The sequence below is a fragment of the Chrysemys picta genome, chromosome 1 (assembly GCF_011386835.1).
Source record: "Chrysemys picta bellii isolate R12L10 chromosome 1, ASM1138683v2, whole genome shotgun sequence".
In the NCBI taxonomy this organism is placed as follows: domain Eukaryota; kingdom Metazoa; phylum Chordata; order Testudines; family Emydidae; genus Chrysemys; species Chrysemys picta.
The window spans coordinates 318,924,276-318,937,539 of NC_088791.1; the positions used below are offsets into that span (position 1 = coordinate 318,924,276).

The following is a 13,264-nucleotide window of genomic DNA, read 5'->3' on the forward strand; positions in this document are numbered from 1 at the left end:
CTATCAAGTCTATGGGTGTATTTAAAAATGGTTATGAATACTTGTTTGTGTGTTCTTAAAATAATGTCTAGGGCCTTGATCATGAAATAAAATCTAATAGTGTGGGCCCAGGTGCTGCAGTGGTTAGAGATCTGTACTGAGCAGATCATGGGGCCTAAATATCTGTTTTCTTCAGGGAACTATGCTGGACTGAGTGAAAGATACATTTAAAAAAACCACACTTATTTAATAAGGTGGGAGGAAGTTACTATTAGGAAATATTCATATATTTTTTTTTAATTTGAAGTTGAGTTCAGGACAAGAAATTCTAAATTTAAGATAAATTCTTAAGGTAATTATTAATAAACACTTACTTCCTTCTCCTCATTCAATGGCATGAATTTAGGAAGGAATATCAGAATTAACTCTGACTTACTTTGTGTCACAACAGCCAGACTGTTAATGAAGGCTGCTTGATTAGTTCTCAGTTCTATATGTGACAGTTATTTTCCTGGATGAATAAGGAATAATGAGAGACTGCTTTATACAAGTGGGAAATAAGCACTGAGGTGTGTAATCAGTACAATTGATCTTATTATGACATTGTTGAGACAGAAGACTTGAGTGGTGTGATGGTATTTAAACAAATGTTAATCCAAATTCTGCTCTCATTTTATTTCATTTATAATAAAGATTACCCATCCGGCACTCTGTTATACTTCATGCAACCCAGGGGTTGTGCCTGTTTATGTTAGAGGTGAATATTTGCCAGTGTGGGTTGCATGGCCAATTATATCTAGGTTATCATTTTGACTTCAGTCCTTACTATGTCCAGATTTGAAACAGAAGACCTTGGAACTTAGCTTCCATTTGTAGTAATGGCACAAAGCCCTTTCTTAAAGGTACCTGCCAATGAAATATCTGCTATCCTATTCTATCTTACCTGCGAATACTTCAGTATGATTTACCTCTCCCGACCCACTAAGTCTGACTCTAAAATTCTCATTCTGTGTTCTTTGACAAAACACAGTGAACACTGAGGTCATTAGTAGACCTGGGAGATTGTGGACAAATGCCTCACTTTGTGGTCTTGGTATTTACACTATTCACAGAACAGTGATGTCTGATAAGATGTGCATTCAGCTGTGGGTGTGTAATTTATACTGTATGAATACTGGAATTTTTCCCTTAGTAAGCTGTCACTAGCAGTGTAAAGCAGTCAATCTGATTCTTCTCTTGCCCTCACTGATTTTACACTGAGGCACTTTCATTGACATCAGTGTATTTATTCCTGCTTCACATCAGTGTCATAAAGGCATCAGGGTGCCTGGTATGGGACATGGCTAAGAGAGCCCTTCATGTGTCACGCAGGCAAACCAGACTTTATGATGAAAGGCCATTAAAACCAAAATTAATCTCACATTAGGTTCTTCCAGTTCCAAAGAACCAGCCACTCACCAAAATATTCTTCAGGATCTCACCCAAAACCCATGCAGGTAGCCAATCCTTTAGTAAACTAAAAACTAAAGGTTTAGAAATCATAGTCTAGAGATGTGGGGGAGGCATGAGCCAAGAAGGTGATGTCACCATCTCCAATTTATACCCCCCATCCACATGCATGGAAAAATACTGGCTCAAACATGGAGCTAAGCATCACATATTCTACATGTCCTGCTGAGTCACTGGGCCTCCATTGTCCGTATGATATCAGAGGAATCCTCCGGAGGAGCACTGGAAGAGTTGATTCTCCTTAATGGCCCATCAACACCTGGCCCATCAACACCTGATGTAAATCTGTCTTGTGGGTGTTACCCAGGAACATAAGTGTAGTAACAAGTGTACAGTAAAATGTCATAATCTCATATACAATGGTGATACACACATTTCAACAGGATAATAATACTTAGCAAATTATAACATTTCCAATGATACCTTACAAGGCATACTTTGCACAAGATTGATCACAATTGTGTAACATTGGTGATAATAGTGCAGACAATCTCCTTTTTTATTCAGCATCACAAAAGGGAAGTGGATCCATCATATCAACTGATTGGATACACGATCAACCAGCAGCATTACTTTGGAGTGACAAGGTGGTTGAGGTTCTGTTGGTGAGAGAGACAAGCTTTTGACTTGTCTCTTCCACCAACAGAAGTTGGTCCAATAAAAGATATTACCTCACCCATTGTGTCTTGCTAATATCCTGGGACTAACACAGCTGCAACAACCTTGCTTGGGAGTGACAGCTTGCATGGATGGAATGGTACATTTAAATTCTGTCTCCTTTTCAAAATAGTACAGACTCTGCTTCCTTTAATTGGTTTATGCAGATTGTACAGTTTCCTGCATCATGTGAAGGAAAAGGAGAAAGTGACCAAGATACACTCTTGCTTTCTGGATGGCACTATTAAGAATTTCCTGTGTTGAAATACCTAGAGTCAGATTCACTAGTATGCTTCAGTCTGGTGACACAGAGAAGCCATAAACTTATCTTAGTTGGCTATCTGAGCTGGGTTTACAATTGCTTTGCATTGTCAGAGAAGTGCAAAACAGTGAGAATGAGCCAGTGTATCTGGCCTTTTGATTTACTCTAAAACCACATCTCTTGCTCAAGGCAATGGAGCCTGATGAAGCAGGAATCCAGCTTGAAGGAGGCTGTCATAGCCTCATTAGAACACCCACTTATGGGAATGAGTCAGGTTCCTCTGTAAACAACCTCTATTATATTTTTGACTGAACAGTTCTAAATATCTTTGAATTATTTTTTAAAATAAATTTAAAGCCTATAATGAGGTCTTTCGTCATCACCATCATATAATTAAGTTTTATCTCCTTTTTAGCTTATCTTCTGTTCAGTCTTCTGAGGCGCTGTGATAGCTTAATAAGACATAGGACCTGCATCCGAAGAAGTGGGCTGTAGTCCATGAAAGCTTGTGCTCTAATAAATTTGTTAGTCTCTAAGGTGCCACAAGTACTCCTGTTCTTCTTTTTGCGGATACAGACTAACATGGCTGCTACTCTGAAACCTGATCTCCCTTAGAATCTTCTGGAATAGCATCTTTGTTGCACAAAGTTTCTTGCCATTTGAAGAGTCACAAGCATACAAAACAGAATTAACATGAGCATCAAGAGCTCCGTTTTGATAGCAGTTCCTGATACAGAGAATAAAAGGAAACAAACATAGCATATAATGATGATGATGATGATTACTTCATCTATTTATTAGGTGTCTGTCACCTTATATCTGGGTACATTAGGGAGGATGGAATGGCCCTGTGGCTAAAGCTGGCTGTATCTTGGGAAATGTTTTAAATGTCCATGACCGATTTCTTGTGTGACTTTGAGCATGTCACTGAATCTCTCTGTGCTTCAATTCCCCATCTGTAAAATGGGGATAATACTTCCTTTCTTTAATCTTTAACCCTCTAACACCTGTCTGTCCTGTCTATGTGGATTGTAAGTTCCTTGAGGCAGGACTTTCTCATACTATTTGCCCTAGAGCACCTGGGCCCAGGTCTCATCTGGGACTGCTAGCCACTACTTTAATACAAATAAATAATTTTACGTGGCTTAGATTGAGAGCAAACATATCTCCAAAATACAGCAATGCACTGTATGACTCACTACAGCACTGAACTTGCTAACCTGAAAGAATCAGAGAAGGGGATAGCGGGAATTTAAATCTCTAGCTACTGGAAAATGTGGACCAAGAGCTTGTTTTACTCTGTGCTCTAAAAGTGGACACATTCAAGCTCAAACTTCTACCTGGGGAAGTGAATTTCAGCAGCATGCTCTTGCTACATATTTTTGCATTGGAAATTGACAATATTTTTCTTGGAACATATTTGCAACTTTGCTAAATGGGTGGAATGTCGCCACCATGAATAGCTGTGTTGGCTGCTGGAAGTGATGAAATTTAACCTTGGATCAAATTAATGAACATTGGCAAAAATCTGTTTTCAAATGTGAATACTTGCCAAGTAAAAATGAGTATTGTGCAGCCTTTATTGAGAGAGAAATGACAAGTGACCAGATCCTGTTGGCTTTTAATGGGAGTTGGGCACCTTGCTTACATTAGCATCTTTGAAAACCTCACTGTTTATTTACACTGTGGCACATCTATACCAGTAGTTCTCAACCAAGGGTACATATACCCCTGTGGGACACGCAGAAATCTTCTAGGGGGAACATCAACTCATCTAGGTATTTGCCTCGTTTTACAGCAGGCCACATATAAAGCACTAGCGAGGTCCTTACAAACTAAAATTTCATACGACTTGTTTATACTGCTCTATATACTATACACTGAAATGCAAGTACATTCCAATTATATTCCAATTAATTTATTTTATAATTATATGGTAAAAATGAGAACGTCAGCAATTTTTCAGGAACAGTGTGCTATGACATTTGGTTTTTTATGTCTGATTTTGTAAGCAAGTAGTTTTTAAGTGAGGTGAAACTTGGGGGTACTCAAGACAAATCAGACTCCTGAAAGGGGTACAGTAGTCTGGAAAGGTTGAGAGCCACTGATCTACACTAGACATGCTGTATAAGCACCTGATCTTGCTAGAAGTTATCTGCACTAAATGATCAATAAACATCCTCAAACAAAAGACCTGGAAATAATTTGTACTGGCAACAATTCTGTTTATCTTTAATAAAAAAAATAAGCAACTAAAAGTCCACTGTAATTATGTTCTTAAAAAACGTCCACAGCATGAGTCAATGACTTCTCTGTGACATGCCAATTTGATACATTGTAAATACCATCTCCTGTTTGTTCTAAATTTACTGTCTTTTAATTTTATTGAGTATTCCTCTTGTTTTTGAATTGTTAGAGAAAATTAAATAATGGACTGATCCGTCAATTTTAAGTGAATAACTTCATGCGCTCAAAACACTATATATGCCTTCAGCATCATCTTCCTTGTGATAAGAACTGGATGGACCTCAGGAAGCAAATCCTAACTGAGTTAAAATTGTTAAAAAAGGTTGCAAGGGGTCTAAAGGGAAACAGATATCAAATGGTAGAGGTGTGTCAAAATCAATTTGTTTTAGAAACAGATGGGGCTTGCTCCTGCATTCAGACTCTGTACAGAGCTCCCATAACTGTGCAGATGATGCACCACACTGATAATATATAAGTAAAATAGACAAAATCATTTATGTAATTACTGAATTAATGTAATTGCTGAAATTAGCAACTCTATATCAGAAATGTGCATATAGCTATAACAATTGATCTCAAACTGCAAACTCTTCAAGGTAATTCTGTGTCTACTGATACTTTTGTACAGTGCCTAAAATACTGGAACCCCAATCCAAATCAGAGACTCTAGGTGCTACTATAATATAAGCATTTAATAATGGCAATAGTAAATTGAACAAACTGTAGCAATGGAATTGGAGTTGATACATAAAAATGTCTTGGTAATTAAAAGAATAATAGATACACTTGAATTACAAGCCCCACTGGGTGCTGTAGTACTGTGTATTATTAAAAAGAGGAGAAACTGCCAATAGTTAAGAGTAGTTAAAGGTTGTGATATACATAGCCACTTGTCAAAGGTCCATAAATAAAATACAAGACATTTTATATATTCGAGGAAACATGAGAAGCCTTTTGGGATTTCAGTAAAATATGACACTAAAAACAGTTAACTTTTAAGCCAGCAGATGAATTCTCTTTATGTATTTAGAGCCATATTTGCTTACTGAAATGACAAAAATAAGTTTGTTTGCTTATTCCTATTTGCCCTGCAGAGGCAACACATCTGAAAGGGAATGAACTGGATTCTATTAATGTCTGAGCATTATCAACACACTGCTCTGAAGTTCCAGTCGGTTACACTTGTGCAGACCTATTTAAGCAATAGGCTTCCCCATGTGTGAATGAGAGCATACACTGAAGATACTGGAGTTGCCCTGGTGTTGCAGAGGCCCTGCTTTGGCTTGCAGAACCTCTATCACTGAAAATACTGTGTGGGAATAAAATAACTGAGTTTATTTCTAGGATGTCAAGTTGAGTTTCCAGAGCTGGTAATGTGTGGGGTGGGGAAAAACTTCTTGCTTGTAGCCTGGAACTCACTGAGATGCAGTGATCATGATGTTATTTTTAGTCACTTGTTAGATTAGAATTGCATTTTAAACATTATTAGAAAAATATTATTTTCATTATAAACACAGGTAAAACAAATATTACAGGTAAGCACATGTGGGTAAAACTTTTTACCCAACCTTTTCTATTTATGTCGATTTCATTTTTTCGTTTATTAAATTGTACAAGGTATCTAGGTAATCTATATAGCTCTACAAAGTAAGTTGTAGTACAGTTTTACAGCTGTGCCAAAGCTGTTTGTAAAGATATAAAATGCTTTTACTACAGTTATATGCAACCAATAAAAATGACCATATAAAAACGGTTGTCCAGCTTCCTCCATTTGATACAGAATTTATCTTTATACTCAAGGTAATAAAATTAATCACAAATTAATTAGATATAGGTCATACTGTCATCTAGAGGCCAATTGATCAGCTAATAAGCAGTCGGGTATGTACTACACCCATCAAAATTTGTTTTAATGAGCGAGTGAATGTTGGTTAAAAATTTAGTTTTTCCTATTTTTTTTAAATGGTGTCCTGGAGTCTTCAACTTCTGCCTAAACCACCATCAGATAAAAGCAGAAGAGAGTTGTGTTATGAAGAGGAGACTAAATATTTATTATAAATCTGCTTCATTGAGGAAACTTTTGCTACACCCATGGGGACAAAACCTAGTCTTTTGTTCATGATATGAATGTTAGAACTGCAAATTGTATCTCACCTCTACCGTTCACTAGATGACACTTCAATTTTCTTAAGGGATATCCCATATAGTACGTGTTAATATCTACCAAGGGAATTGGATGCAATGGAACATGTACTATTGGCTGCTGTTGTCTCCTTGGTTCACTCTACAGGAATAATTGGATGGGTTATAGTTGCTTCGGTATGATCTGTGGCTCAATCCCAGGGTATTTTGTTGTTTTGATCACATCTTTCACCTTATTGATTCTGAACTGCTTGTATGCTGTGATTTCTTTTATGTTAGATTATGTTAAGAAAGGGACAGAGAATAATACTGAAGATCTGATAATGACTTTACATAAATAGATGGTACACTCATACCCCGAACACTGTGCTCGATTTTGGACATTCCCCTGCAAAAATATTGTAGCAGAAATGTAAAAGGATCAGAGAAAGATGATAAAAATGAAGAATCACCCGAAAGACTATGAGAAGAGAGAGAAAAGATTCTCAAAATAGAAGAAAAAGAATGAGGAATACTTAGTTTAATTGAATGGCAACAAATAATGTAGATACTTGTTGATATAACATATAATTAACCTGTAGAACTCTCAAAATATTATAACTTAGATGCTGAGAAAAAATGTTTAGGAGGATTTTTTATTAAATCAGTCTTTTATATTAATAATAAAAATATCCACAGACCTACTACTATCCTCTTATTTCGGGATATCAGCCAACCACTAATTATTGCTGTTAAGGAGAAGCTTCCCCCAAAGCTTGTTATTGCATAATTGACCATTAGATTATACAGTTTCTCTGAAGCATCTGGTACTAGCCACTGTTGAGACAGAATGCTTTGCAAGATGGACCATTGATTTGATCTGGTATGACAATTTCTGTACTTCTAACAATGGTGGTAGTATTTCCTTTTTTATACCTAAACATATTTAACAGGCCTGGGGGAAAAAATCCATTTAAGAGAGAGTGAAAATAACTAAGACTCTTTATACAGGAAATGAATAAGAGGGGATGAGATAAAGAGAAACAAAAAATGAACTTTATAGAGATGGAAGTGGATTGCAAGAGCAAGGGGATGTTCAGCAAAACAGAAAATAGAGTTAAAAGTAGTAAAAGAAAATATTTCATCATATAAGGCACAAATAGCCTGTGGAACTCCATGCCACCAGATATCATCAAGGCTAGAGCTTAGTATGACTGTATGGGATAATTATTTTTTGATAATGAGAACATCCAGAGTTACAATACAATTTGTGTGACCTGAAGAAGAGCTCTGTGTAGCTCAAAAGCTTGTCTTTCACCAATAGAAGTTGGTCCAATAAAATATATTAGCTCACCCACCTTGTTTCTCTGAGTTACAATAGTAAATTATAAAAAAAAAAAAAAAAAAAATTGAACAGGATATAAACCCTTATGCTTCAGGGCATAAATTAGCTTCTAACTCATGGGGATTAGGACGAAACTTTCCCTATGGAAGGGATATCCCATACCTGCTTACTTCAGGGTTTCTTTCACCCTTCTCTAAAGCATCTGGTCATGGGCATTGTCAGACAAAATTCTGGATTAGAAAAACCACTGGTCTGATCCAGTTTGGCCACTTCTGTTTTTCTATGACTGATTCACTGCTATAATACTCCAGTGGAGCATGGGTAACTCCACTGATTAACACCTAAAATGTTTAAAAAGACAATGGCATATCCTGTGGCCATATCACTGAACCTAATTTCATAAAATAACCCCCATTGGTTGGGGTTGGTACTTGCCTGGAAGATGTTAGAGTCCTGTGTTCTGCAAAAGTAATGGTGGTGATTCAGTAACTGACACCCTTTCCTCTACTAGGAGGCACGATACTACTGGAGGTATCCATAAAACCACAGTTCTCACCACTTGTAGTTATAAAAGAGGGCTTTCAACCCAGGTATTCTGGCCAAATGCCAATATGAATAATTATATTCTGCTACCTACCTAAATGTATCCTATTAATTTTCCTACATAAGTTAATTTTCTTCATAAGTTGTGCAGTGTTAAGAGTTTTTAAACTCATCATGCCACATCCCAGATGTGAGTAAAAAGATCACTACATATAGTTTGTAAATCAGTTTGGATGAAGGGTGCTGAGTAAATACCAACCATGAATAGAACTGGGTAAAATTTTTTGTCTGAAAGTTTCTTGTCAACACCAAAATGTTTCGTAAATTTGTATTGGTTTCTGCCAAATTGTGTCGGACAAAAAAAGCTGAAAAAGTTGAAATGTTTCCTTTTAACAATTTTAAAATGAAACATTTCATTTTTTAGCTTTTTAAAAGAATTTTTGTTTCTATATTCCCTTCAGTTATTTTTAAAAAAAGTCTAAAATAGAAACATGTTTGACTCAGAATGAAACTAACATTTTATTTGACCCGCAATGATTTTTTTTTTAAATTTTTGATTTGCTGAAAATTTTGAAAAACTTCAATTTTGGGTGAATCAGAAATGATTTTTTTGTTTAATTTTCAGAATTTCCAGCAAACTGAAAAATCAGTAATTTGCAGGGCGCTAGTAGTTATAATTATAGCCATGTACTTATTCGAATACTGCTTTGAGATTATTATCAAAGTTTTGTTCAACAAACAATAGATGAATAACTTCTGCTGTTCTCATGTCTCTGGGTATGAAACTATTTTAATTACATGGTTCTTCCAAGTTCAGAAGCCTATGAGCTATCCAAACAAATGATGTAACGGTCTTCAGAGATCCACTGGTATTTTACTGAAGATAGCATAAGACGTGTTGAATATTTATTATAATGAAGATCTGATTTGTACCCTTAGGAAATAAATGACTATGTCCTTCATTTCATTTGGAATAATTAGGACCAGCTGTCATGGATTTAACTAGTATGTGTTACATTTAATAAAAATGATGCACTGGAGGACATTTTTTTATTCGTTGAATTTATTTTCTCTGCACACTCTTACATTGGGTATATATTCTAATAATTCACATGAAAATCATCCTACCACATCTCGCAACTGAACACACACATGCTATACACATTGTAACTCCAGCCTTTGATATAGTGATTAAATGCAAATGATGCTTAAAAGAGCATTCCTAGAAAATAGTAGAGAGATGAGTCGTCATCTTAAAATGGAAAACCTTTAAGATAGTTACTAGCAAATCAAAGCAGCATTTGATGCACATTGTCAGTCTGGGATCTTTTTATTGCTGCCATTTTTTATTGCCTGTATGCGATGTTTGGTATCATCACTTTTCAAAAATGAAAGCCTTTCTGTGATGGGAACATGGAAAGATCTAGTACATTAGCGGTGGATGACTCACTAGCCTCTTCACCCTTTGCCACAGAAATGCTTTTCCAGGTGGCTAAGCCTGGAAGCATTGCACAAGCTACGTTCTCAAATTCAAGCAATTCAGAGAAAGGGGTTATTTCATCTTATTCTTTAGCAATCCCTAGTGGTCAGTGTAGGAAAAGTATTTCAGGCTCTGAGGCTGTCTTATTTCATGGTTGCAGAGTAAATGCAGCCAGAAGAGGTATATCTCTGTGGCCAGTTGTGGGTTTCGCATTGTTCTGTGGAAGTTCTAGGTTTGATTTCCAGTCCCAGTCTTTGACTCAGTGGGGCCTTGGAGTGTTGCAGAGACAATGAGGGGGAAGGAGAACTATTGTGTTGCTCTGTTATGATCCCACTGTCCAATTCAAAGGTGGTACTAAAAGATTCTGAAGGAAGTTCTGTCTAGTCATCCTCATTGCAAAGAGGTCAGAAAATGTTGTAGTGTGTGAGATATAAAGCATGAGGAAAGTGTAGTCCTCTGGGCTCTAACCGGAATGAGAAAAGGTAAAAGTGCATGATTCACAAACTGTGGCTGATAGAGGGAGATGGGACTGGGGAGTGAGGAAGGAAGATGGACAGGAAAAAAAAAAGCAGTCCAGAATGATGAGATGTGATGCAGACATCGTAGGGTCACCCACAGAGACCAATGAAATCTGGTAGCTTTTACCTTAGGGAAATGGGAATCCCACTAGCAGGTATCCTTAATGAAGAAGACTTTAGAATAGGGGACAAATCATAGTCTGGTGGCTGGGGGGAAGCCCCAAACAAAAGCAGATTATAAAGGAAAAATGTTGCACAACAATAACCCCACCACGTTGTTGACATATATTTACCATTGCCCTATAGGTTTGAAGTTTGAGGAGATGCAAGAAAAATTTGGGGAGGAATTCTTCAATATCTGCTTTGATGAGAATGAAAGAGTTCTTCGCGCTGTAGGTGGCACGCTGCAGGACTTCTTCAATGGCTTTGACGCTTTGCTGGAGCACATTAGAACTTCATTTGGAAGACAGGTCACTCTGGAATCCCCTTCTTTCCTATGCAAAGAGCTCCCTGAAGGCAACCTCATGCTCCACTACTTTCACCCTCATCATATTGTTGGATTTGCAATGATGGGAATGATAAAGGCGGCAGCAAAGAAGATCTACCGTTTGGAAGTGGATGTGGAACAAGTCACGAATGAGAAACTGTATGCGGAGGGGTCGAACCCAGGTAATTGCAGCTGTCTTACTTTTATTATCAAAGAACGTGAAAATGCAAATATCACAAAAGCACTTCCACTCGGATCATCTCAGTCTCCCTCAGACCTGAGGATAAGCATCAGCACCTTCTGCAGAGCTTTCCCCTTCCATCTGATGTTTGATCCAAACATGCTGGTGCTCCAGCTTGGGGAAGGCCTTAGGAAGCAGCTCAAATGTGACACTCACAAAACGTTGAAATTCCAGGAATGCTTTGAGATAGTTTCCCCGAAGGTCAGTGCCACATTTGAACGAGTCCTCCTGAGATTATCAACACCATTTGTGATTCGGACCAAACTTGAGGCTTCTGGCTCAGAAAATAAAGATAAGGTAGGAGCATTAATTTAGAATGGGATGTGTGTGTATGGGAAGGGCGCATTTATTCAGAGTCGAACAGCTCAAGGACTGTGCACTACCGAAAGCTCATTTAACCCCCCAAAATAAGGCTTAAGTGGGATGTAAGTGGTTTGGGTCTGGATTGGGATGAATTTCTTCCTACATTATTCATAAACTCTGCATGTGGAGTTATTGCAGATACTTTGAATGCCATTCAGAAAATTCTCGGTCACAGGGTTGTGTATTAAAACATTGGTGAAATTCCCAGTGCCTTGGTTTGACGTAATGCCTATGTCTAATCATTAATTTCATTCCAATTTTATTGTAATAATACTGAAAACAACCACACCATTGAATGTAATTGTTCTCCGGGGAATGCAGTTTTGGTGTTATCTGAAGGAGTTTAGCTGTAGGATTCCCATTTACTTTATATATCCTACATAACAACAATTTGAAAACATACTCTTCTCCATGTCTCTCATGCTGCAGAGAAATGGAAAATCTGTAGTAATTAACCACTACAATAAATGATGCCAAATATAGTTTATGCCAATCTTGATATAGGAAGCTCTGATGCTGTCCGATCATAAAACAAGCCCCCAACCAAAGAATATTTGTTTACCTTTGTGCTGAGTGGTGCAAGTGTTCTTAGGCAGGTTAACTCTCCCAGGACCTGGAGATAGTATGGTGGCTACAAGTGGGCAGATTTTCAAATGAACTCAGCTTCCATTTAGGCACTTATGATGGTGTAGGGCTTATGTAGGTGTAACTACAATGCAGTATCTGTGTAGACACTATGTTCCTTACATTGGCTGTTGACTGTTCACTGGAGCTGTGAAATTGACAAGAAAACCGACTCCCGGTTTGCCAGCCCGGCTGCTGCCGGGTTTCCTGGCTTGGGCAGCCCTCAGGCTCTCCACTCCCCGTGGGGAGCCCTGCTGCCTCCCCCCAGGACCCTGGCTCCCCACCGGGAGCACAGCAGTTGACTGGACTCCGAGCGCAGATCTCCCCACTCGAAGTGAGAAGCCCCAGGTGGCTTTCTCACCACTCCTGGCTGGGCGCGAAGGCGAGAAGCCCAGGGGGCAGTTGGGCTCTGGGTGGGGAGCTGCGTGAAGCTGAGAGCCCTGGCTCTAAGCCCCCACGCTATCCCTCTTCAGTCAGTGGAAGTGCTCCTTATGAGGATGTGCACCACTGACAGAAGGAGGGTAGTCTGGACATCAGTCCACGCAGTAATTACTGCTGTGACTGTAAATCGACCTGACATAGGGTCGACTTAAGATTATAGTGTAGACATGTTCTTAGTGGGTTACAGATTGTTGTAATAAGCCATAATTACAGTCTCTTTATTAAGGCCATTATTTTTAGTGTCTAGCGAAGTTAAGAATATAAATTCCCAGATTCCTCTTTTGAAAATGTTGAGCAGGTTCCATTTGAGGATGAGGACTGATAGGTCAGATATGGAGTGATCACTTTGGGAAAAGTAACAGAGGGTCCTGTGGCACCTTTGAGACTAACAGAAGTATAGGGAGCATAAGCTTTTGTGGGTAAGAACCTCACTTCTTCAGATGCAAG

General features: G+C 38.1%; 1 protein-coding gene across 2 annotated transcripts in view; it reads left to right on the forward strand.

Moving 5' to 3' along the window:
• Nucleotides 1-13,264, forward strand: part of GUCY1A2 (guanylate cyclase 1 soluble subunit alpha 2) — a 327,535-nt gene that overhangs the window by 25,730 nt on the left and 288,541 nt on the right. For both annotated transcript variants that reach the window (XM_065581517.1, XM_005289980.5), the window contains exon 4: nt 10,968-11,686. In XM_065581517.1, coding sequence (XP_065437589.1) covers nt 10,968-11,686 — 719 coding nt within the window. The remainder of the gene's footprint in view (nt 1-10,967; nt 11,687-13,264) is intronic.